Source organism: Takifugu rubripes, chromosome 21, assembly GCF_901000725.2.
Source record: "Takifugu rubripes chromosome 21, fTakRub1.2, whole genome shotgun sequence".
NCBI classification, from domain to species: Eukaryota; Metazoa; Chordata; class Actinopteri; order Tetraodontiformes; family Tetraodontidae; genus Takifugu; species Takifugu rubripes.
Genome location: NC_042305.1, coordinates 12618891 through 12641935, shown reverse-complemented (window position 1 = coordinate 12641935; position 23045 = coordinate 12618891). Strand labels below are relative to the sequence as shown.

Genomic DNA, 23045 nt, shown 5'->3' with positions numbered 1-23045 from the left:
GGCTGCAGGAGTCTGTTGCTGAAGCTGCTTCTCAGTTTGTCCACTGTGTTATGGAGGGGGGGGGGGGGGGGGGGGGGGGGGGGGGGTTGTCCATGATTGTCCGCAGTTTCAACACCATCCTGTCCCTCACCACCTCGTCCAAGTTTGCCAGTCTACAGCCAACAACAGACCCTGCCTTTTTAATGAGTTTGTTGAGTGTGTTGCCATCCTTTGCTTTAATGCCTGCTCCCCAGCACACTACAGCAGAGAAGATGGTGCTAGCCATGACAGACTGGTAGAACATGTGGAGCATCCTGCTGCAAACACTGAAGGACCTGAGTCTCCTGAGGAAGTAGAGTCTGCTCATGGCCTTCTTGTAAACAGCATTGGTGTTTGTGGACCACTCCAGTTTATTGTCCAGCTGAACACCCAGGAACCTGTAAGATGTGACTATTTCCACATCTTTCCCACTAATGCAGACTGGGGAGGGTGGGAACTTGCTTTTACTGAAATCCACCACCGTCTCCTTCGTCTTGGTCACGTTGAGCTGCAGAAGGTTCTCCCTGCTCCAGCTAACAAGACTCTCCACAAGGTCCCTGTATTCATCCTCCTGTCCATTCTCCACACAGCCGACTATGGCTGTGTCATCCGAGTACTTCTGGAGATGACATGTCTCAGAGTGTCTCAGAGTGTCTCAGAGTTAGCTTAAGTTGCTGCCTTTTGCTGAAATAAATTTGAAAAAAGAATCAGGTCTTGATGATTTCATGTCTACGCTCAACATCCCAGAGTGACTAAATGGAAACTGAACTTCAGGAACCTATCAAGAGAGGAAAAACCTGAACCTTTGTGTTGCCATCAATATTCAGACCTTTGACCCGGCACCTTTTGGAAGCGATTACAGCCCCCCCCCTTCCCCCTCCCCCCAGGAAAAGCTCCTGGTTGCTCCAGATGTTCTGACCTCATGACTCGTTTTGCTCTGATCTGCATCATCTTCATTTTAAACTGCTTTTTAGTTATTTCCTTTCCAACAGGCGCCCTTCTTCCTCTCCTTGTTCCTCTTCCAGCAGCATCAACACCTTTAAGTGTCATCGGGCCGTAATAAACAGCAACATGCAGTGAACAACACGAGGAATTACTCATCTTTGTTACCCTCAGATGTGTTTTCAGCAACGTCCGACAGAGTCCTGATGAAGAAAACAACCTTAAGAGAGCAACACATGTTTTGTGACTCATGAATCAGGGTTTCTATCTGATGTTAACAGACAGGAATGAATCGGTCATTTTGGATCAAGGCGCTTGTTAATTTACCCTGACTCCTCTTGGACCCCTTCTGCTTTGTTCCTTTGAATAAAAAAGGAATTTAAGGTGAGATCTTCTGCTCTCTGTGATTCAGCACTCCGGCTAAGCAGACTTTGTGATTCCTGAATTCCCAAGCAGCATTTCCACTCTGTTGAAAGGGTTCTCGGCTGCACCGTGTTTCTCAAATCAACGCCCTCGTCTTCCTCCAGGCGGAGAGAGAGAGCGAGTGAGAGAGGGAGGAAGAAACGGAGAGAGAGAGAGGCAAACATCCAAATGTGTTCCTCCGTCAGAGGTAATGAAAGGAGTTCCATATTCTTTGATCACATGGCAAGGGCATCACGCCTGCATTAGATTTCTGAAATATCTCAGAAACTCTTTTAAGCTTTATCTGTTTATGCTCTCTCTCTCTCTCTCTCTCTCTCTCTCTCTCACACACACACACACACACACGTTCTTTTGGGATGTCCTCAGCACACAAATGCATGATTGAATCAAACATCACACAAACACTGAGACGCTTTCAGCGCTGTCAAGAAAAAAACCCACCCAAATCAAACTCGGGCAGCCCAGATAAGCAGGCCGGGTTGATTTCCTTCGTTTTTTTGCCGTTGACACCAATAAAAAGTTGCCTTTTTCGCCTCCTCCTTTCCTCCCCCGACGCCACCTTTGTCGTTTCCTCCGTGCATGCCTGGAACGGCTCCCTGTCTGCTGTCATTCCAATTGAAAAGTAGAGATGCTAAACCTCTGAGGTTGACTTTAGTGGTTGTGCAATTACAGCCGGCGTCGTTTTCCCTCTGGATTCGGTTTTAATTGATCTCTCCTTCTTTACCCAACTCTGCCTTCTTCTTTCTGGGGGAGGCTGTAAAAAGAGGCTTTGCAACAACAGCGTGTTTGACTTGGAGTTTGATTTAGGACCTAATAAAATCAATGACTGAATTGAGGAAAATCATGCGTCTGTGGAGGTTTCTATGGTTACGTTTGAATGGAAACTTCCTGTCTATAAAATAATCGGGCCCACGTTTCTCCACCTCTCGCTGGTCAATCTGGCCGTAGCATCACTCTCTAATGGCAGAGCTCCGGGGAGTTTTTCCAGATGTTCCCACTCTGTCAGGCAGCAGGAGATATTTGAAGAAAAGGAGGGTTAAAATGACAAAGCGATCTGGATCAACACGTTTTGCGTTGTCAGTTTTGATAACAAGGTGCTGATGTTGGTCTTCAGCCTGGTGCCGAGAATCAAAGCCGCTAACAAAGATCTCACCTCCCTCAGCACCAAAAACTAGTATAAATGCAGGGATCAGCACAGAATGTCCAGAAGAACTCCTGATAATAGGAAGCCATTGGATTCATCAACTATTGGAGCTTAATAGTTCCTTAATAGTTTTTTTAGCATCAGCATTTTGGGCCTTAACCTGTAAACAGTGAGCGGTTAACAAATACTCGATACTGTGAATCCCACTAACATCCATCGCGACTGTAGTAGTAATTCACCTCACGTCTCAGTAGTTCCGCTGTTATAGCTGCTATTTGGTCCCAGTGCCTGGTGCTGACCTCCATTAGCGTTTAGCAACAATGTCAGGGTATCCTTTTTGACATTAGCAATAACTCTGCTTCTACCTTAATGAGAAGCTGCCAAAGTTAAATTCACTGTTTCCTGTACGCCAAATTAGGGGGGGATTATGGCCTCTGAACGGCCTAATCACAGTCGGATCACCCCTCCTTTTCCTCTCAGACGTGAAGTTAAAGAGGGAACAATGCTGCAAATTGAAGCCATTAACTCAACAGCGTATTATTCACGTCATGCTCTGACAGAGGGGAGGGAGGCGAGGGTGCTGGGGTTAAGTATTTATGGAGAAGAACCTGGAAAGGGGGGGGGGGGCAGCAGGTGTAGCAGGAGGCTGGTGATGAAGTCACATGGACAGGCGGATGTGAGGAGGAGGGGGGAGCAAAGGTTGGCGCACATGTAGAAGGGCTGAGTTCAAATGAGTTCTAGAGAGTTCAAAACCTTCATTTAATGGACAGAAGAGTGATGAATAAGACGATAAAGTGGAAACCGCATTGAGAGACCTTTCAAAAGCTCTGCCGTCGGAGCAGGAAAGGGAAAACACCAACCTGACCTGAATGAATCAGAGATATTTCGGAAAACATCGGGCTCGGACGCGTGATGAACGACCTCCTCACAGCTGGCCGTGAAATCCGGCGGACGGGGGAACGCGGGAGCGGAGTGCACGAGAGGCACGTGAATGTGTGGGCGAATTGGGGAGGAGGTGGAGGAGAGGAGCGGGTGGGGAAGAGGGGCGAGGAGATGGAGGTAGGGAGATAAAAGACAGGATGTTTGGATGAGGAGAGGAGGACAGTGGAGGAGGGAGGAGTCGGAGCGCCACAGAGCTGCAGCCACCCGCTCCAGGCACCGCGGCTCCGGCTCCGGCAGCATCACGATCTGCCCAATCCTCTTCTGAGGCCTCGCCACACAAGTTGGTGTAAATTACCTTTAAGAGCCGACATTAGCCGACGAGGAGGGAATGAGCGGCTCAGTTTTTCGCCCTGGGTCGTCTTTAATGGGAGTGAAGAAGGGAGGGAAAGCTCATCTTTGGCACGTCCCCCCTCCTCCTCTTCCTCCGTATGTTTCCCCTACATTAACTCATGTCCGCACACCTCATTTTCTCCTTCCATCCATGCATTTAATGCATCCCTCCTCTTGTCCCGTGTGCTCGCCGGCGCTATATTTCAGCTTTGGCACTTAAGGCTGTAAAAACTCTCGAATCAGTTGGATTTTCAAAATAAAACGCCCTGTTTAGACCATAAAATAAAACGAGGGACTTTGTTTCAGAGACGCACTGCAGACACGCTAACATGCCCTGCTCGTGTACGTGCGATCATAAACGTGCACGATCGTGTTTCATGTAGGGATCTGGGGTCAGTGATTGAAGCAGATAAAGAGCGAAGCTTTTAAGCAACGTTGTGCACTGGATCTATACGTTTGTGTGTATTTCCCCACCAGAGTCGTAGAATAGAAACCGTAGCCACGGTGGAAGGCCAGCGGTTCCATCCCCATCATTTCATTGCGTGCACAAACGAGATAATAGAGCAGTCTCAGCAGGACGCCGGCGCGGCGGCACTGCTGGAAGTTCCAGTAACCGTATGGAGCAGCCTGTCTCCTCCTGCAGACGCAACCCTTCAATCTGCAGACGCAGCAACCGCTGCGTCCTGCTCCTTTGAAATGCAACAGTAATAGAAGAAATGAGCTGGGAACGCATTCAACGCTCCGCCGCCCCGATACCATAGATGTCGGGCTAATCCAAGACTTCCTCTGCTCGTGGATGCAAAGACGCCATTTTGTGGATATGGTCTTCCTGCTGTCCATGTTGCTCCTCGATGCTGCTGTCGCTAATATTCCACTGGCTCAGTCGCTAATATTCCAGACACTTTTCCCACAGAGGTCCAAAGGACCCAAAGATGCTTTATGTTTAATTCCCTGCTTTCCTTTTTTCCTGACTCCCGTAGACAAGATTGACATGGTTTCATGTGACGTCTCAGCCTCAGGAGGTCACCGCAGGGTGCTTCTGACCAAAATGTTCTCATTAATATTGATCATTTAGATCTGCGTTACGCAAAGGTGAGAAGAAACGACATCGGCAACGATCTAAGGGGAGCAAATCTTGCTTTGTGTCAACCTGGGAAAGGTGACAAGGTCATTTCACACCGTATTTGAAGTTGTACTTGAGGAATCCTGCTACTTTGAGGACGGTTTCTCAGAAGTGGAGCTTTTTTTTTGAGAGTTCAAAAAAGGTCAGCAAGTTAAAATCGTCTGAGAATTTAGGGAAAAAAAAGCAAAACCCAAATCTGGCTGTCCTGGCTCCAGCGTTAGTTGTTGAGAATTTACGACAGTACGGTTTGAACTGGATGGAGCAAGTATGGTTTGTTTGGAAGCGCTGACAGGAAAAAGCCTCCTTTTCTCTCTAAAAAAAGAACGTGGTGGAATTCTTCGCAATTCCATAGCTGCATCCCAAACACACCGCAGGACGCCTTCGTACCGACCTGACCGATGAGAGGTTTGTTTGGTTGGAGACCGTTGGACAGACGTGCACAGAGGAAACGCTCACAAACCCCATTAAGGAATGTTTCACTTCGTGGCTCCTTAAGTGGGTCCTGGGTGTCGATCATTTCACACTTTCCTATCTCATGTTGTCTTTTTTCATCTGTCTTTATGAGTAGCAGAGGTCATATCACATCACATCAAAAAACCCCAACTTGGCTAAATAAGTCTAATTCCAGACAAAATTGGGGGCTCAATCCTAATCTTAGTATCTTCTGGACAGCTTTAAGAAGCAGATGTTGTGTAATGGCTGCCAGCTGCAGCTTGTCTGCTTGAACACGAAGCGCATTACAGTCGTTCCGTTACTATAGAACCCATTCTCAGCCTCGCATGCTAACGGCTAAGTTGAGATTCCTTCGTGCTTGCAAACTGATAAACGGGTTATTTCAACATGTTCTTATTCAGTTCCACAACTTTCACATGCCTGCAAAAAGAGAAACTCCTTCTTTTTTCAGATTTCATAATTACCTGCAAGAGCTAGCAACAAGTGACCGCAATCATTTCCCCCTGACAAAAGCCATGTAGCGGGTCTTCAGTTAATTCCTAATCTTTTCCAGACAGCAGAGGGAGGCTTTCCTCTGGCAGACCTTGTGTAACTCTTGCACAATCCTTTCATCACGTTGACTCGCATTTCGCGGAGCAGCCGTTTCGCTAGTGCTGAATGACTTTGCGATGAGAGCCACAGGTCATTCATTTCCCCGCTCCCGTATTTCCAGGCAGAACACGGTCTCCTTGAAGGACGTCACGTTGATTTTTGCTCAACGCCAGACAGAAACGCCGGTGCCTTGCGTGTTCCGTGGGATGGAGACAGACAAAAAGAGGAATCTCAATGCATAGATTCAATCCTGCATGCACATTTATAAAAATGATCTAACTGGGCTGGGCGGAGTTACAAAACCATCTATTCCGTTTAGCATATTTCTGATAAAAATGATTTTTATGCGTGCACATAAAAGCAGTCATTTGTCCCCCACTGCTCTGAATCACTCATCAACTCTGTCCACCCAGCGCCAGCAGGTAGCTTGTAATTTATTCTTGTATTTCTGTAATGAGAAGGAACACTTGAAAAAAGGCAGCTGGGGAAAAGAAAGGGATAATTTTCCTCTCTTTTTGCAGGCTCCATCGCTCAGAGAGTCTGGGTCTAGGACCCCATCTGCTCGAAGCCTGTCAAACACTCGTCAAACGCTCGTCAAATGGTCACTTATCACGCCTTCCCCGTCACCCCGTCGGCCACCGCTCATCAGCCACTTCCTGTTGTTTAGTAACCGCTGCGAAGAAGCTGAACTTGGATTTGCCTGACGAGGGGATTGAAGGAGCCACCAAGTCAGAAGATTCGGGGCTTTGATTTCAGATTCCGCTCCGCTTTGATGTGCTTCCTGAATAAATGTTGCATTTGGGCCGGTGCATTTTTGGAACCCATGAAAACTGTGAGTCCAACCTCCTTCACCCGTTCCACTGGGGCGGGGGGGCTCGCGACGACGCTTGCTGTTGCCGCCTGTTGATGTCAGGCGAATCAGGGAAACATGCTCGACTATTCGGGGAAAAGGCATCAAAGAAGAAGTTTTCCTGTGTTTTTTTTTTTTTCATTTTTTGTCCCATTAAAATTCCTTGTCTTCTTCTTCTGTTCCCCAAAGCGTTGTTTTTTTATTGCTTGCTCTGTTTCTGGGCTCCATAATACAGAACAAACGTTGTGAAACGGTGATAATTACCTCAGGATCCTCTTTGTTTAACTCATGTTTGGCTGATTGAAGCCCTCTCAGCACATCCCTGTATGGAGAGCGTAACAGGTAACGCTGGGATTTGAGTTTTATTTCATTTGGGCAACCTCCTCTATCTCAAAACTGTTGCCTGTGATAACGCACTTTAATAATTAGCTTAAGTTCAGATTGATATTATTTTTTTAATGACTTCATTATGAAGGTTTTTCATCAGGGGGGACCAGGTAGCAACGGTTAGCCGGGAACGCTTTTGCCCGTCAGAACTACCCTCACGACTTTGGTCAGGTCTGAATTTGGAGGCAAAAATGAAGCAACTACCAAATGTGTGATCCAGCAAAAGATATTTTTGGCCCCGAGCAATCAAGCTAAGCGAGAATATTCGCGAGAGTAGCCACAATGATCTAATCAATAACCCACACAAGTCCGACCTCAGATATCTAAAACACTCACTTCAATAAAAGCAGAACCAACACATTTGGATTCCATTCCCGTCCCCCCCCATTAAAACTGTCAACACATTGAGGATTTGACCAGCACACTCAGAGAAAAAGAGGTTTCCTTTTTTTTCTTCCCCTCCCTGTCAAGTGAATCTGCTGTGAAAGCCTCCGCAGGCCTTGAGGTTTCCAGGCTGCGCCAGATTGATGATGTTCAAATAGCAGCTGAAAGAGCTGTTAGGGATTTTTATAAAGAGCTCAGAGGGTGACAGCTGAGTCGAGCTGACGCGAACCCTGACCTTACACCTCTTTAGAATGGCACCAGCAAACACACAGACTCACTGGACCCACCGTGGACACGTGCAGTTCAAAGCTCTTTACACACACACACACACACACACACACACACACACACACACGGTCTTTGAATGCCACTCCAGTAGTTGCTAATGTGTTGCAGGGTCCCTTTAAGTGGATGCAAACTGTTTCCTTTCATCTTCGGGGGATAAGGGGACGGGAATGGAAGTCATCAGGGAACCTGTCGGCCGTCACATGACTAACCCTTATCTTCAAAACACCAGAGATTCAGGAACTCCTTTGTGTACTGATGAGTATCAGCGGATTATTCCTTCATTCCTTTATTGTTTTCAAATCGCTTCAGGAAGATGGGAAGTTTTTTTTCCGATGCCTGGAGCGAAACAGTGCGGGATAATTCTACAGGCGGCGTTGGACCGGCCGGGCCGGTGGACCACGATGATGGAGACTCTGATAGGAGACTTGTTTTTTTCTTTGGCTCCGCCTCCAAGGGTTTTTGGTAAATCTGTGGTGATTTTGCTAATTCTGCTACATGTTGCTCAGCCCGGTGGGGGCGGGGGGTCCGAGCTGGCTGGATCACTGCTGCTCCACACGACGCGTCTCTGGACGCGCGCACGTTCTCCCCTGCTCTTATCATAAATTCAAATGGCTTCTCATTTACATTCTCTGACCATTCGGGCTGATCACCCCCTCGTCCACGGGGAGGACGGTGCAGCAGCAAACTCCTAATTATTTAATTACATCAATATTGGTCACCGCTGGAGCCGCCATTGTAATTAAGTGTGATTTCAGGTTCTACGGGTGTGCATGAATTAAAAATGAGCTAATCAAAAAGCACTTGGGCTGATTAGCGGGATATTAACACATAGGAAGAGGAAGGGAACCAGCCATTTTCTCTATCTGGGAGCACACCTGCAGCTCTCAGGGCCTTCAATTAACTGCTTTGTGAATGCTAATGTCACACTTAAATGCTCTGCAGAATAGCTTGTCTTTTAGCAACTTTAGCATTTTTCCGAGCATTTTTCCGCCTGGCCCACCCGCACCCGTCTAAATTGAAGTGTCATTTGCAATGGCGCCGGGCTATTTCTCTGGGGAAATAGGGTGAAGCGATCTAATGTAAGAGATGGTGTGACAGCGCCCTCAAAATGCCATTTTGTCTCCACAAGCCACCTGTCGACGCAGAAAACATGCTTAAATCGGATGATGGGCAATAGCGCAGATGTGTCCCGCCCCTCCCAACAGGGCCGGTTTCAGTCTGAAAACCTGAGCAGAGCAATGCGGGGAAACTCCTGCTCTTGTTTCTGATGCAAACCCTGGCAGGTCTCCATGTTCTAGATGGTCTTGATTGGTGTCCTCACGCTGATACACATTTGGGATAATTCCGTGCTTCCGTGGTCTCCAGTCAATATGGTCACAAGCGAGGGGGGTCCACATGATAGACACCCCTCCCCATACACGACATTTCCGACCAATGTTGCAATGGCGCCCAAGTGAAGTCCAGCCTATATGTTGGTGTTGATGCCAAAGAAGTTCTGTGTCCAAAGAGGCCATCACATTGACCGGATACCCAGTTTGGACTATAATGCCAAATTATATTTTTGCTGTTCAGCTCTGAACAACGACCCCACCGGTCGGTCACGCTGAGATTGATGCTTCTATCAATTTATTGGTCAGAAGATAAAAAAAACCTCATGAAACACAATCAGGAAATCAGTTTGCATTGATTTCCTTCACGCTCCGTGTTCCCTAATGCCTGTTAGGTCCGACCATTAGACAGATTGTCGTTGTGTAAACAAATAAAAACTGCAAGCAATTTTTTACGTTATATGAATTGAATTCTTTATTGGCTATGAGGTCATAAGCTGACTGGGGTTTTCAATTACTTTATTGTGGCCGCAGCATTTTTGTATTTGTGGATAAACCTTCTCGTGTGTGTGTGTGCGTGTTTGTGTGTGCGCTCACATTCACTACATATTGAGGACCAAAATCCTCTTTTTGACCAGCAAAATGGCCCCACAGTCAAAAGACTGTATGAGGGTAAAGACAGTTTTAATTTGGATGTTTGATGGATTTAGGTCAGTGTTGGGATCAGGGAGTTAGTTGTGATGTTTGGGTAGGTCGCCGGGCAATGCATCCCCACAAAGACAGCAATGCGGGGATATGTGTGTGTGTGTGTGTGTGTGTGTGTGTGTGTGTGTGCGTGTGTAAACAATTTAATTTCATGACTCTGCATCCTCTCCCCTTCTGTCTCTCTGTCTGTCATCTGGATAAGTTTTTGCTTTTGTTCCCGGCGGTGGGGCCGCACCGCTGTGTGCGGGACAGGTCACCCAGGTCGCCGTAGAGCCATCTAGTGAATGAGGCTGTCAGGGCTCGTTGCCAAACGCCCTGCAGGACGAACTCCAAATGGACGGTGATCGGACGGTGATGGCGGATCGGTCTGGTCGGGACAGACGAGCACCTGCAACAAAGACAAAAAGCACTTTTCCCCCCCGCCGAGTCTCATTTTCTACATCTCAGAATAACACAGGGATAAATCCTCCTACAAACGCTGGCTGGGATTGCAGCGTACCACCTGCCCCCCCGCCCCCCCTCTAATCCACTTGAATGTATCTGGATATTAGATTAGAAAGTTATAGATGTGATTATTCGTCTCTAGATGCAGCCATCTATTCTCTGATTAAAATGTGAACTGGGGACCCATTATGTAACTGCTTAAAGAGATTAAACCTCCTCGGCCCCCAGCCCGGGGGCCCACTTTTCTGCTTGAGCACAGAACAGAAACGACACATATGATTTTAATACTCCTGCAGGTAGCTGGCAGAACAAGGGGGCAGGAGAAAGTGTGATTTAATGTCCTTTTATTTAGTGTAAAGAGGAAAAATGGTCTGTTTCAATGGCGACTGTAGTTCAATCACCGCTGGTTGCCAGGGAAACTGACAGGGACAAAAAAGACACAAGATCTGGGCACCAAGTTGGAGAGAGAGTTTACGGCTGTACATTAAAAATGTTTCCATTTGCCCTCAGTGGAGGCGTATGGTCACAGAGGCCACTGAACTAGGCTCTCAAAAGATAGAGAGACAGAGAAAGAGAGCGAGAGAGACGGCGACCTAACCTCTGTCCCTGAGGAGTAAACAAGAACTTCTGCTTTCTTCACAAGTTGTTTGTGTCTCCATGTTTACGGCCTGTAAAGCCGCACATTCCTCGCACGCGGATCGGTTGTTGTCAGTTGATTGTGTGGCCGGATGGTTCGCTGTCGCCGCTCGCTGCCAGAAAATCCTGAAGGAAAGCGTCCAGCCAGCCTTTTGTGTCCGGGAGCTCAGGCCCGGTTGTGTAACATAGCAGAACAATGATCTGGAGCACAAAAAAAGGAGACTAAAAATCCATGTCTCGAAGGAAATTAAATGAAGGGTTTTGGAGTAACTAAGTCAAAGTCCTGAAATAACTCGGATTGGGACGACGTGGCACGTCCTTAAACTGAGGGTTCCTGCCCAAAATGCTTCTAGTGTGGCTAAAAATAAAAGCAAACTATTCAATTTTAATACATGAAAACAAGTGAGAGTCAAAGCTGGTTCTGGAAGAATTCAGACTTCTGCATTTTCATTGATTTCTGTCAGATAAACACCAGAAAGGCCTTAAACAAACGCCAAGACTTCCGATGTAAAGACAGAAAATGCAAATCTAATATAGTAACAACCTGCATTTCTAACGTAGCTTCATCAGTGGTCATCATCATCAGCGGTTCTGAGCCCGAGAGGCGCTGTGTTCATGTGGCAGGAAGGTTTTTACATGAGCATTGAGCATTAGCATGTTCCTCCATCGTGCTTCCACGTTAGCTTGAAACGAGAGATTGAGTATAAACTTCATTACTTGTAATTGAGGGTGTCGACTGGAATCCTTCACCACTCCAGACTGGGAACGCTCGCGGGCGCCGTTGTACAATCATCCAATTGAACAGCCCTGCAGCCACCGTCTGCTCCTTTTGAAAACGGAGGCGGCTGAGCACAGGTGCTCCATTCTAACGGTTTGCATTCCCAACCAGCTTCCTACCAGTTCAAACTAGTTCCAGTAGAAATGGCCGCATGCTGCGGCGACGGCCGTCCATTCGGTTCGGGCCAAACTCTCGACCTCGTCTGCACAGAGAGTCTGCACAACTCAACTTCCTGGAAATCCCATGTTGCTTTGATGCACTTCCGCGTGGAACGCTGAGAATCCCATTGAATGCTGTTAGTCCGTATTCAAGTGTGTCCCTTGTGTAACTTATTGCTTCCCCCTCCCAATAAAGTGGCAGAATAAAAAGGCTTTTACGGCTCCCTGTGGGCAGCAGCTACTTCCACTGGTAGCTGCTGAACTGCGGCGCTGCCGCGGTGACAAATGGTGCCGAGCACATATTTCACCACATATTTCCGTTACAATGCCTGATCCAGCCCGTGGTGCTCGGATGAGTGTGTGGCAACACTTTGGAGAGTTATGTTCGGTGTGTGTGTGTGTTTCCAGATTACTTCACGGTGGATCTTTTTGCTGAACGCTTCAAGGTGACGCTGAGGTTACACAACGGCGGTGCACAATGACACAGCTGTAAATGTGTTTATGTGCCAGTGCGGCGGCGTAAATCTGGAAATGGGGGCTTGTGGGATGGCACTGGTGCTTAAAGGGGATCTCTCTTCCAACAGCTGTTTTTGTTGGTTCGTTGTTGTTTTAATCTTCCTAAAATGATTATTTTGTGATTGTGTTGGCAGAAAATAAAATAAAAACTTTCTTTACAATGCACTTTGGTGAATGTATCCAGCTGTCTGGTGTGTGACGTCACCGGGCTGCGCACAGATTAATAAAGCGTTCAGAAAAAAGCAACAGGATTTACGTCCAGGTTTGGGGGATATACGAGCTCGTTTTAGTGTGAGAAACTGGATGAAGATGTGGAAACCGACCCTTAGCGCTTGCAGCCGTCAGGGGGCAGACATCAGTAGGGTCGCGCGCAAACACCACTGAAAGTAAATGAAATCCCACGTGATTGGAGTCTTCAACTATCATAAGTTTTATTTTGTCTTAAATACGCTTTTAAGGAAGTAAACTTATGCAGACATTTAGGGCTCTGGAGGAGAATTGCTGTCTTGTAAAAAAAAAAAAATCAAAGCTGCTAATTTTATTTGAAAATCTGCAGTTTCAGACGGGAGAGAGGCTGAGCGCAGCGGAGACGCTGAGCAGGAGTGCGTGCGCTGTAGCCAGAGGGCGGTGGCATTTCTCTCTCTGCGTAAACGGAGAGTGGAGCAGGAGGAGAGCGCGCACGGAGAGAGCGGCAGAGCTCAGCGGCCACGGCAGAGAAGCGACCCCGCGCTCGTTCCCACCGCTCCAGCCTGCGGACCTCAGACAGCGGCGACACACACACACACACACACCTTTGTGCGTTTGTGATTTTTTTTAAAACAACTGACCAACAGACCCTGTGCTGGACGAGTGGGGAGGTTGTTCCCGTTTCCCCCACCCTCCGCTGTGGACCCGAGGAGTTTGCGTGTGTTTATGCGTGTCACTTGTCGTAATGGGTGAAAGTGGACAGAGGAGTGGAATAGGACGCGGATCTTGCTGCTCGGCGAGGATGTGCGCCGCGCCGGGGATCCTGCTCCTCCTGGTTCTCCTGCACCGAGGAGTCGCCCAAGGTACGCCGCGTCTTCCTCCGTCTTTAACGCACCTGAATTGCCTCAAAGCTGATTCCTTCCCCCGCCGCTGCCGTGCGGGCACGGCTGCGCGTCCCCCGTAGTTGTTGTAGGCTACTTTTTTGGATGTGTTGCGCAGTTTCATTTGAATTGACGTGATGTGTCTTGTCCAAGTCAACGCGGCGCCTCTCCTGGTCCGAGGGTGATGCTCAAGCGGGCAAGAACCAAAGACCTCCTGCCAAAGTTACTCCGGGAGGAATGAAATCAAACGTGCACTCAATTGAGAATAATCTCTGCTGCTGCTCAGGCCACCGATTTAAACTCCGGAGAAGCGTCAGGATCACTGATCCGGAGCCGAATGTTCAAAAAACAACTCTGAGGTTGCCGCTAATTAGGGGGGGGGGGGGGGGGGGGGGCTGTGGACAGTAGATCCCGATGAGTCTCTTCGCGTCTCACGGTTCAATACGGCAAAATGATCCCCAGTCGTGCGCGCTCACTGACGCGTAAAAACGCTCCACAAATCTCCCAAGAAAACGCGGAGAAAGGTGCAGCAGCGGGAACCATCATGTCCTCTGACGGTCCCCGATCATGGAGCCGATCATCGCCAGAGTTGCTCTCGCCATATATGAGTGCGCGGATGTATAAATAGCTATAACGTCCCCACGGGTTTGTGTTGGCATCATTAAGATTCCCCAGAGAAACATACCGGGAATGTTTAAGTGATATTTCTGAAGGGTGACGCAAGGCGGCTGCAGCTGGTGGATGTTGCAGGTCACAGACTGAATGTAGAGAATAATAAGAAAAATATTGATATTAATAAGGGCGATAGTCACAATTGCTGCCAGCAGTTATTTTAATTCCACAAAAGGCCCCCAACATCCATCCCAGCCCGTCTTAGTTCTTTGTGGTGTCTTTTGGGGCCCAGGTTCTCCTCAGTAAAAGTTACACTCTGTTATCAGGACGCAGTTCTGCACCTCACAGAACCTCCGCCAGCCCCCCCCCCCAGCCCACCATTTGGGTTTTCCATTCTGCCTTTTCTCTGGGGAACAACGCCCACTGATATTCATTATGACTCTTCTGATTGGTTTACTGTTAAATCAATACATCGCAATTTAGTGGGCTGATTTGAAAAAAGCTTTCACCCACCCCAGAAAAATAGCACCTCGCCGCCCATAAACAGCCCAATTTGACTGTGGAGAAACACGAGAATTAAAAAAAAAAACTGAATTGTTTCTTTCTTTGGGCGGATCGAAACCCTGCCGAGCTTGTGTTTTTTCCACTCTTGTCGTATTTCAGCCCATAAAAGACCTGACTGATGTCTCCGAAGACTCTGTTTTTCCACTGAGCGGGGCAAAAACACACAGAACACATTGACTTGAGTGCAGCCGAGTGGGCTTCTTTGTGTTTGTAGATCTCACTGACGGTGCTGGAATCAATCAGAGGGTCTCTGGAAAACCTTTGGTTCTTTGTGCTTTTCAAAGAAATCCTAAAAAAATCAACCTTCAGGATGAAGCTAATATTCTTCTCAACAGCTTGTCCGTAGCTGAGTTATTAGATGGGAGTCATTGGATCAGTGAGAGCAGAGTGTGTGTGGAGATCCTCGTGTTGTCCCCCCCCCCCCCCCCCCCCCCCCCCCCCCCCTCCAGCCTCTCCGCCTGTTAAAAAGCCATTAGCCCTCTCACTTTTAATCTGGACTGAATGGACGTCACGATCACTCCACAGCGCCTCCGAATTCCTCTCGTTCGTTACGATGACTAAGCAGCGGCGCGTCCGATTCAGCTGTTTCTGTGGGGGGGGGGAACCTCCTAATGTGTGAACACCTCAGCGGCCTCAGCTTCTGTGGTGCTGCTACGGTTTCAAATGCAGTTTCAAATTCAGTTGATTCTGGGAGAGAATTCTTCTTCTTCTTATTATTATTATCTGGTGTTACTGAATGCAGGGGAGGTGAAAACCAGAATATGTGGAGAGGGAAACTTGTGGAAGTTTTGTGAGAAGTGTGTAAGTGTGTGTGTGTGTGTGTACCAGAACGTCTATATGTGGGAGACTTGTTAACTTGGCATTATATGTTTGTTTCAGCACTAGTTTCCCTCTTCCGTGTGTGTGTGTGTGTGTGTTGTCTCAGCTTTATGGTTTTGCCAGCACTCCCATGCTGTCTCCCATTATGCTCTGATCCAGTCTCCTGGTGCACTGCAGCCGTCCAGGGTTCAGTGTGTGTAGGGGGACAGCAGGGGGGATTATTGGAATGGAGCAGCCAAACGTGATTTGCAGTGCCAGTTCAAGCCAGGATTTATGTGTTAAAATGCTGCTGCTTATTTTTATTTTTCTTCAAATTTGGCATCCGGGCCGGCGATTGGAGGCAGGAACAAGAGAAAGTGGGTGAGGGAACGGATGAATGGATGAGCAGCGAGATCTCTGTGGGTGGTTTGTACCAGCTTTGATCACTCCACGAGGACTTGACAAGCTGACTGACTGCCCCCCCCCCACACACACACTCACACACACACACACACACACACACAATGCAACGTTGTCTGATCAAAGCAACATCTTTGTGTGTGCATTCACATCAGTGTGTAGAAGGACGACTGCGTCTGAGGCTGTTTGTCAGGAGAGCTTCCTGCACCGATGCACCCTCACCCTGAGCCTCCTGCTCTTATTTTCTTCTTCCCTCAGACCTGTCACCTTTTCACACACCTTTCCTCCATCTATTCTTCACTCCCTCAGTAGTCGCGGATGCTGGATGAATGGGTCAATCTCAGCGTTGCATGTTCGGGTTTGCGTCACGCAGCTGTGAACGTGGACGGTTTGTCTTTTTTTTTTTTTTGCATTGTAGAAACTTTGGTCTGGAGGACAAACGTGCGGCGCTGCTTGCACCATTTTTCTATCTCTCCCTCTGCAGGGAGGAATGTCTCCTTCAGTGCACGTGTGTGCACGCGTGCATGTGTGTGTTTGCTCCGGGAGAGGCATTCTCGAGCTGAAGAGGGCGAAAAACCCCCCAAAAAGGCTAAATGTTCTGAAACTGATTCCCAGCGTCTCCTACTGCTAGGTCTAATTCCTTCTAGAGTTTCATGTAAAGATGTGGAATTATGAATTTTTCATGGCCTGTGAAACTCAAGGCCTCATTTGGGGCTCTTGTTTCCAGGCTTTTTGTTGTAGCTAGATGCATTTGTGGGCGGGTGTCGTAAGAACGGTTGTTGGCCTCCATGTCCTGTAGCTCCCCGCTGGTTCCAGGGAGCTCCAGGATGTGGAGTGGGGCTTGCACAACAGAAAATGACGAACATATTTGAGTGGTTTTAATCACAGTTTTTGATTTATTCCTATTTTCTTTCTCTCTGTTCCCGTTCTTTTCTTAGTCTGCTGCCTATGACGTTCTTTAAATCTTTAAATTTACGCTGTTTAATTGAAGCATGGCTCAAACAAGCAATGTTAAGTATCCTTATGGGCCCGGAGCCTCTGGCTGGAGGGAAGAGAGCTTTTTAGGGCGTGTTTGGTAACGGAAATATAGCACGCAACCCTGGAGACATGTTGGTAAATGGCGCTCACCTCTCCACATGGAACACTTTTCTCTAAGGCTTCACAGCTACAGTACTCAGGACTGATCAGCTCCACCTTTTTCATGCTCTATACATTGTTTTTACTTCCTGCTCTGTAGCCTTGGATGCTTCAGGGTCACCAGGACCCATGTTGAGCACGTTGCATCCAGTGAGGCCAAACTCTATTTGTGTAAAGAAAAGAACTTCTGCCGCTTGTGCCTGATCCTCCGTCTCGTGTCTGTCTCTGGTGCTGAGTTTGGATTCATGCCAGAACACCAATCTGTTGTCTCTCTTGCTTCACGTCTTGGGGTGCGCGTGCTGGTGACGGGCTGCATGTGTAGCTTTTATAGTATCAATGGAAAACCCTTGAAAGCGTGTCGCACCGCTGAAAAGGCAACACGTTACGACCTAGGCGCGTTTTGTTCCTCAAGTGCAGACGCACGGCCAGCAGATGGGTCCTGTGCACGCCGGCTGAGTGGCGTGTTTTTGTGTTGGAGCGAGAGCATCTTATTTGTGTCACCATGAATGTGTAATTAAGCTGCTATTGAGGAAAAAAGACTTTGCAGCGCCGCAGGGGGTCCGCAAGGCTGCGACTCTGATCCCCTTCTGTTTCAAAACTGGCGCTGCCCCTGTGAAGAGAGGGATGAAAAGGCCGGATAAAGAACAGACCGACGAGGACACAAAGTCTAGGAGAGCCTGATAGATGTAGGCAGAGAATGAGGGAAGAAGGAGGAGGAATTAAAAGGTGCTCTGCCTCTTTTTCTCAGTTCTACGTGGAGAATTTGACATTCATGCTCTTTTTTTGATAAGAAACAAAGCTTCACTCCAAAGGCTTATTCAACTCCTGGTAGAGTGTGGAGAAAAGGATGGGGGGTGGGGTGGGGGGGGGGGGGGTTTGGGGGTAGGTGGAAGAGCAGGAGGTGTTTGGAGGCTGCCAGAAGGATTAGCCTTTCGCTCCTTCATATCTCTCAGCGCTACGTTTTCTTTTGCTTTTCTGTAACGTCCCCTTGTCCTTTCCCCACCCCTTCTGTTTTAGAACTACTTTTCCTTCAGACTCCCATGTGACCCCCCCCCCCCCCCCAACCCCAACTCTCTCTCTCTCTCTCTCTGCCAAAACGCTCCGGTGATCCCTCTGAGAGCATATGTAAAAATTTGAAACCATAATTACTATAATCACCACTGTAACTTTTAACGTCCTAGGCTTACGTCTGCATTTTATGTTACACACACACACACACACACACACACACACACACGATTCTGCTTGTTGTGTGTGCCGTAGGATGCCATAAAAGGGGGATTTAGCGTGCATTGCTGAGAGGTTTCTGGTTGCGTGTTCCTCTGAACGTGGACGTGTCATTTGCTTCTCTGTAGGCTTTGGAAACAGAAGCGGCACACATGCATGGCAGTTAAAAACAGACAAACGGCAGGAACACCACGGTACCGTTAGCTGTAAAACACCCACCTCCTTGTTGCTCATACTAGCAAACGTGTGTGTAAGCACTTTGGGTTATGCGAAGACGTACTTTAACGTGGCCAGATGAATACGGCCGTGCTTTGCTGAAAAGGCACATTCGTGTGTGTCGTGCAGATGAAATATCGCGTTGCTATTTTCAGAAATATCCGCACAGCCTCCTCCCTGTTTTTGAGTCTCCCTCAAGGAGCTCAGGTAGGAACCAAAGGAGAGAGTAATGACTCTTCTTTGTTACAAAAATTACTCCCTGAAATCTTTTGTTCTGGGAAAAAAAAAGAGCGAACAGGTGAATAGGCCGGGGATCGGTACAGCTCTAAGCAGCACGTGTTCAACGAGTGGGAGGGAGAAAATGTAGTGACTTATAAGGACGCAGCGTGCAGAGCGAGATATGAAAAAAGGAGCGTGGGGGCAGTAATTAATCACTCTGCTCAGAGAGGGGGAGACGATTTGATGAAACACGACTAAAGAACTCTTCCAGAATTAAAAGCACGGACCTATGGTGAAACTTTTTGAACATTTAAGGGTATTAATGACACTTTTGGTCAGGTTTGGTGCCTGAGGTCAGAACAGAAATTACCCCCCAGCCTGTGAGAGGAGGCGTGTTGGGAAGAGCTTAATCATCCGATAATGAGAACAAAAGCCGTGAAGAGCGGACAGGAAGGCCAGCTGTTCCTCAAGTCTGGAAACAGAAGCGTGAGACATTTGTATGTGTGTGACAGAGGTGCACTTGTCTCATGTGTCACCCCTGCACAGCCTGGCTCTCCTCTGCCCTGGGATGGAGCCGCTTCTGCAGAGAGATGATGCGCTGCTTCAGCTAATGAGCCAACAAACGTGCACAGCTTTAAAGTCGAGCATCAAACTATATTTAGTTTTGTATCGAGAGTTTGACAGTCTTAATTGGCTGCTTGTGTTAGCAGAACTCTGGAGGCGTCATCATTTCATCTCTTTATTAATGAATGAAGCCAGAAAAAAGGCACTCAAATTGATTTGTCATATTTAAGGGAAGACAATTACACAAATTGTCTATAAACCTGAGGGTTCATGTCCAACTGGCCATCTGGACAGGCATTAATAATGAAAAAAATAGTAGTGAAAATGATTTCTTTACTCCTGGTTAAGCAGATTATGATCTTGCTTCTCATCAGTTGATATGTCGGCGTATTAAAAGCTTTTGTTCTGCGGCTCCTGTTGCTCACAATCTCTAATTCGGCTGCTCTCCCAGATCATCAGATGCGACTTTTGGAGCGTCGGCACTGCCTGATAAATTGAATTTAAAATGACGCCGAGGTCGGAGGATTTGAGTTGTTGTTGAGCGATTGAGAGACCGAAGAGGTTCTTCTTCAACGCCGTCCCGCCAGCGGCTGGGACGACCTCCGGTTTTACTGCTTGTGCTTGATGGCGGGTCAACAAAGGTGCCGCCAAAGTGCACAAGCGCATGCTTGCGTTTGTTTATAGCGCATTCCGGCTCTGCTTTGTTTTCATCGATTCTCTCCCACGCGGAGCGTGCACATACATGTGCACACTATCGTGTAAGCAGAGCAGCACGAGCGCCGCGGCTCTCCAGGCTGCGCGTCTCTCAACGCTTTATTGATGTTTATTAGGAAAAAAAGGACAGAAACATTGGATTGACCCCAAAATGTCTTCCCTTCCTCTCCTCCGCCTGCGGTGCTGTGTGTTTCAGTCCCGGAGGAATTCTGCCGCGCTTGTTATTAAAGTGAAGTTTGGCGTTCGGAGGTCAAATAACGGCGATACTGTTTTTCACGTGGGGCTGCGCCGGGGTGCCTGTTTCTCGCTAATGGCGTCATTTTCAGTTGAGAGTGCAGATGATGATGATTTGACTGTTCTGCGATTGTTTAATGTGGCGGGAAATGAAGTGATCCGTTATTCAGCCGTCATTTATTGACCGGGACACTCGTGTATGGGTCTTAAATCAGTGGATCCATTACAACTGCGTTTTCTCTGACAGTTCAGTTCTGCTGGGGTTAAATCCGTCCGCGGAAGCGTCCTTATAAATAACATTGATTGAAGTAAAGCGCGGGACTCATCACAGAGTCTGAAGTGTTGAAGCATCGGCTCGTCGTTCCTGTTTGGAGAGACACAACGTTCGTTTTTCCCTCTTTGATCCAACGTGATGAAATCCATTTGCAATTTTGCATGAAGGCAGAATTCTTGCAGCCCACACATGTAAACATTAGCAAACATCCTGACTTCATGCAGAGATTTCCAGCTAATCTGCAGTCCTGCTTCGAAGGGAGAGACGCAGCTTTGACTCAGGAGGGTGCCGGCATATCCGTGGTTGTGTAATATGTATGATTTAATTCCCCATACATGGCTTTAACCATTCAGCATGGCGATATCTATGTAGTTGTTTGTTTATTTATTTATTCAGCCAACAATGTCCAGTGTCTCTAGGAGGCACAGCTGGTCCAGGTTTTTCTCAGCACAGACTGGCTCACGGTGCAGCGACATGTGGCGAAATATGCCCGCCAACACTGGAAAACACCCACTACACGCACACACACACACACACACGCACACACACGCACACACGCACACACACACACACACACACACACACACACACAGTTTAGTTTGTCAGTCAACTCGACTGCATCTGTAGGAGCTGGTGTGTACTTGGCAAGTTCAGCTTCATTAAGTCTTTTTTTTTTTGGACCACGCAGAGCAGGAAACTCAGAAAAGGAACATTTCACATCACAAAAATCAGAGGAAAAGTCTTCTCAGAGATGGCTGCAGCTCTGCTTCTGCTATAGACCATGATAGATACATAGAACGATGGTGTCTGAAGCTTTTTCCAGGTTGCCCAGTGGAGAGTTTAAACTATTTCAAATGCGATTTTACCCAGATTTCTTTTTCTTGCAAAAACGAGTTTTAATGACTCCCAACGTAGTCAAAGTTTTGGGGCGCTCCAGCCACGGAGGAGACTCGCATTAATACTTTCATATTTTACTACTTTAAAATACTTATCTTTAGCAAAAGAGAAACATTTTAGGTAGATTTTCACACTGGCCCTTGAAACTTCGGATTTTTGCCCATTTCTGAGCATGAGCGGCCGTCACATGACCGTCCGTGTCTGCGGACACGCCACACACGTGTGTAGAACCATGTTGATGAATGTTCACAGTCAACCAGGGCTTAGGCCAAGAGTTCACACACACGTGCCGCTACATCATCTGCACCCAGCGGTAGTTTTGTGGCCTACTTGTTGAATCTGTGTAAACGTCGGGGAGCACCTGTGAGTATCACTGTCCTCTTGACCACATCATCTACGCGGGGTCACTTTCTCTTGGGTTGCATCACCGCATCAAAAGGAGCATTAAATGAATTTGTACCCGGCCTCTCCTTCTGTTTTTACGCTGTTGTTCCCTCTCCCTTCTTTCTCTCCTCCAGGGAAAAAAGTGGGGGATTTGAAACTTTGTACAAAGGACACAGGGAGGAAAACTTTGCTGAAACATTTGAAGTGTTTTCCCCTTCCTCTGTTCTGAGAAATGTCATCACACCCAAGAAACACTTTCAAAAGAAGCACAAAGTAGCTGACTGAAGCCAGACAATGCCCACGGCTCCTTCCAGCTCCTCCAAATCCTGGTATTGTTGCCGTGGTTATTTGTGCAGCCTCTTCCTCTGTGCCCCTCCAGAGTTCATATTTATCTCCGCTCCATGCTGAGGTCTTGTCAGAAAATGAGGGCAAGGCAGCTGCCATTTTGGTCCCAGGTCCACACTTTAAAAAAAAAAAAGAAGGAAATTCTAGTTTGAAAATGGTGGAAGCTCTCATGACAAACGTGTGTTTTGTGTTCAGAGTTGTAGAGAGCCGGCCGCAGGAGGCAGCTACAGCGTGTTGCAGGAGGCGAGGGAAAAGAGCAGCCCTTGTACTTCCACAGTATTTTGTTTCACACAGAACTGTTGTGGACTTTTCTTTATGTTGTTTTTTGCCTGGTTTCTCCTTTTGGCAGAAGGTAACGCTTCAGACAGACTGGTGCCATCAGTTACTGCAGGATCAACATCTACTTATCCTGAATTTGATTTTCTAGACAAGACGATCATTCATTTATACATAGCAGCTGTAAATCCAGAACCGATGCCGAAAAACTGAAACTGGAAGAGGTTTTGTATTCAGGAAACCTTAAAAAGAGGTGTTATTGATAAAGTTTCCATTACTTTAATTATTTGTAGAACCTGCAGCTCATCCAATACTTGGTGGCCCCTTTGGAAGTTCATGCACCTTCCACAATCTAATGCTAGTAGATATAATTCTTTGAATAGAAGCTGGATGGGCAAGTTAATGAGTAGAGAAGCAGTGTGGTGGTGAAAAGACTAAAGATAACGCTAAAGATGCTATTCCAGGTAAGGGCTCCCCTGCTTTGTGTCCAATCAATACTCCAAACAAGACCCTTTAATCTACGGAAACAAGACAGATTGTATTCTGGTTTTGAAGCTCTGCACCCAATTTGTTAGTGAGAAATCGATGACGACAGATTTACGGTTGGTGAATATCAAATATGTAGGACCGATTAAAGCGCACGGAGACACCAGCGCA

The 23045-nt window shown here is 47.5% G+C and overlaps 1 protein-coding gene and 1 long non-coding RNA gene across 3 annotated transcripts in view; both read left to right on the top strand.

Annotated features, from left to right (window-relative positions):
- Positions 1–865: 865 nt before the first annotated feature.
- On the top strand, positions 866–6958 carry LOC115247606 (uncharacterized). The gene is made up of 3 exons (XR_003886648.1): positions 866–1344; positions 1437–1570; positions 6488–6958. It is a non-coding gene; the product is annotated as an uncharacterized lncRNA (long non-coding RNA).
- Positions 6959–12952: 5994 nt separating this feature from the next.
- Positions 12953–23045, top strand: part of LOC101075546 (netrin receptor UNC5C) — a 113289-nt gene continuing 103196 nt past the window's right edge. The window contains exon 1 of one of the 2 annotated variants that reach the window (XM_029830365.1): positions 12953–13489. In XM_029830365.1, the coding sequence (XP_029686225.1) occupies positions 13372–13489 (118 nt within the window). In that variant the 5' untranslated portion in view covers positions 12953–13371. The remainder of the gene's footprint in view (positions 13490–23045) is intronic. The other variant, XM_029830366.1, reaches the window with a different exon arrangement.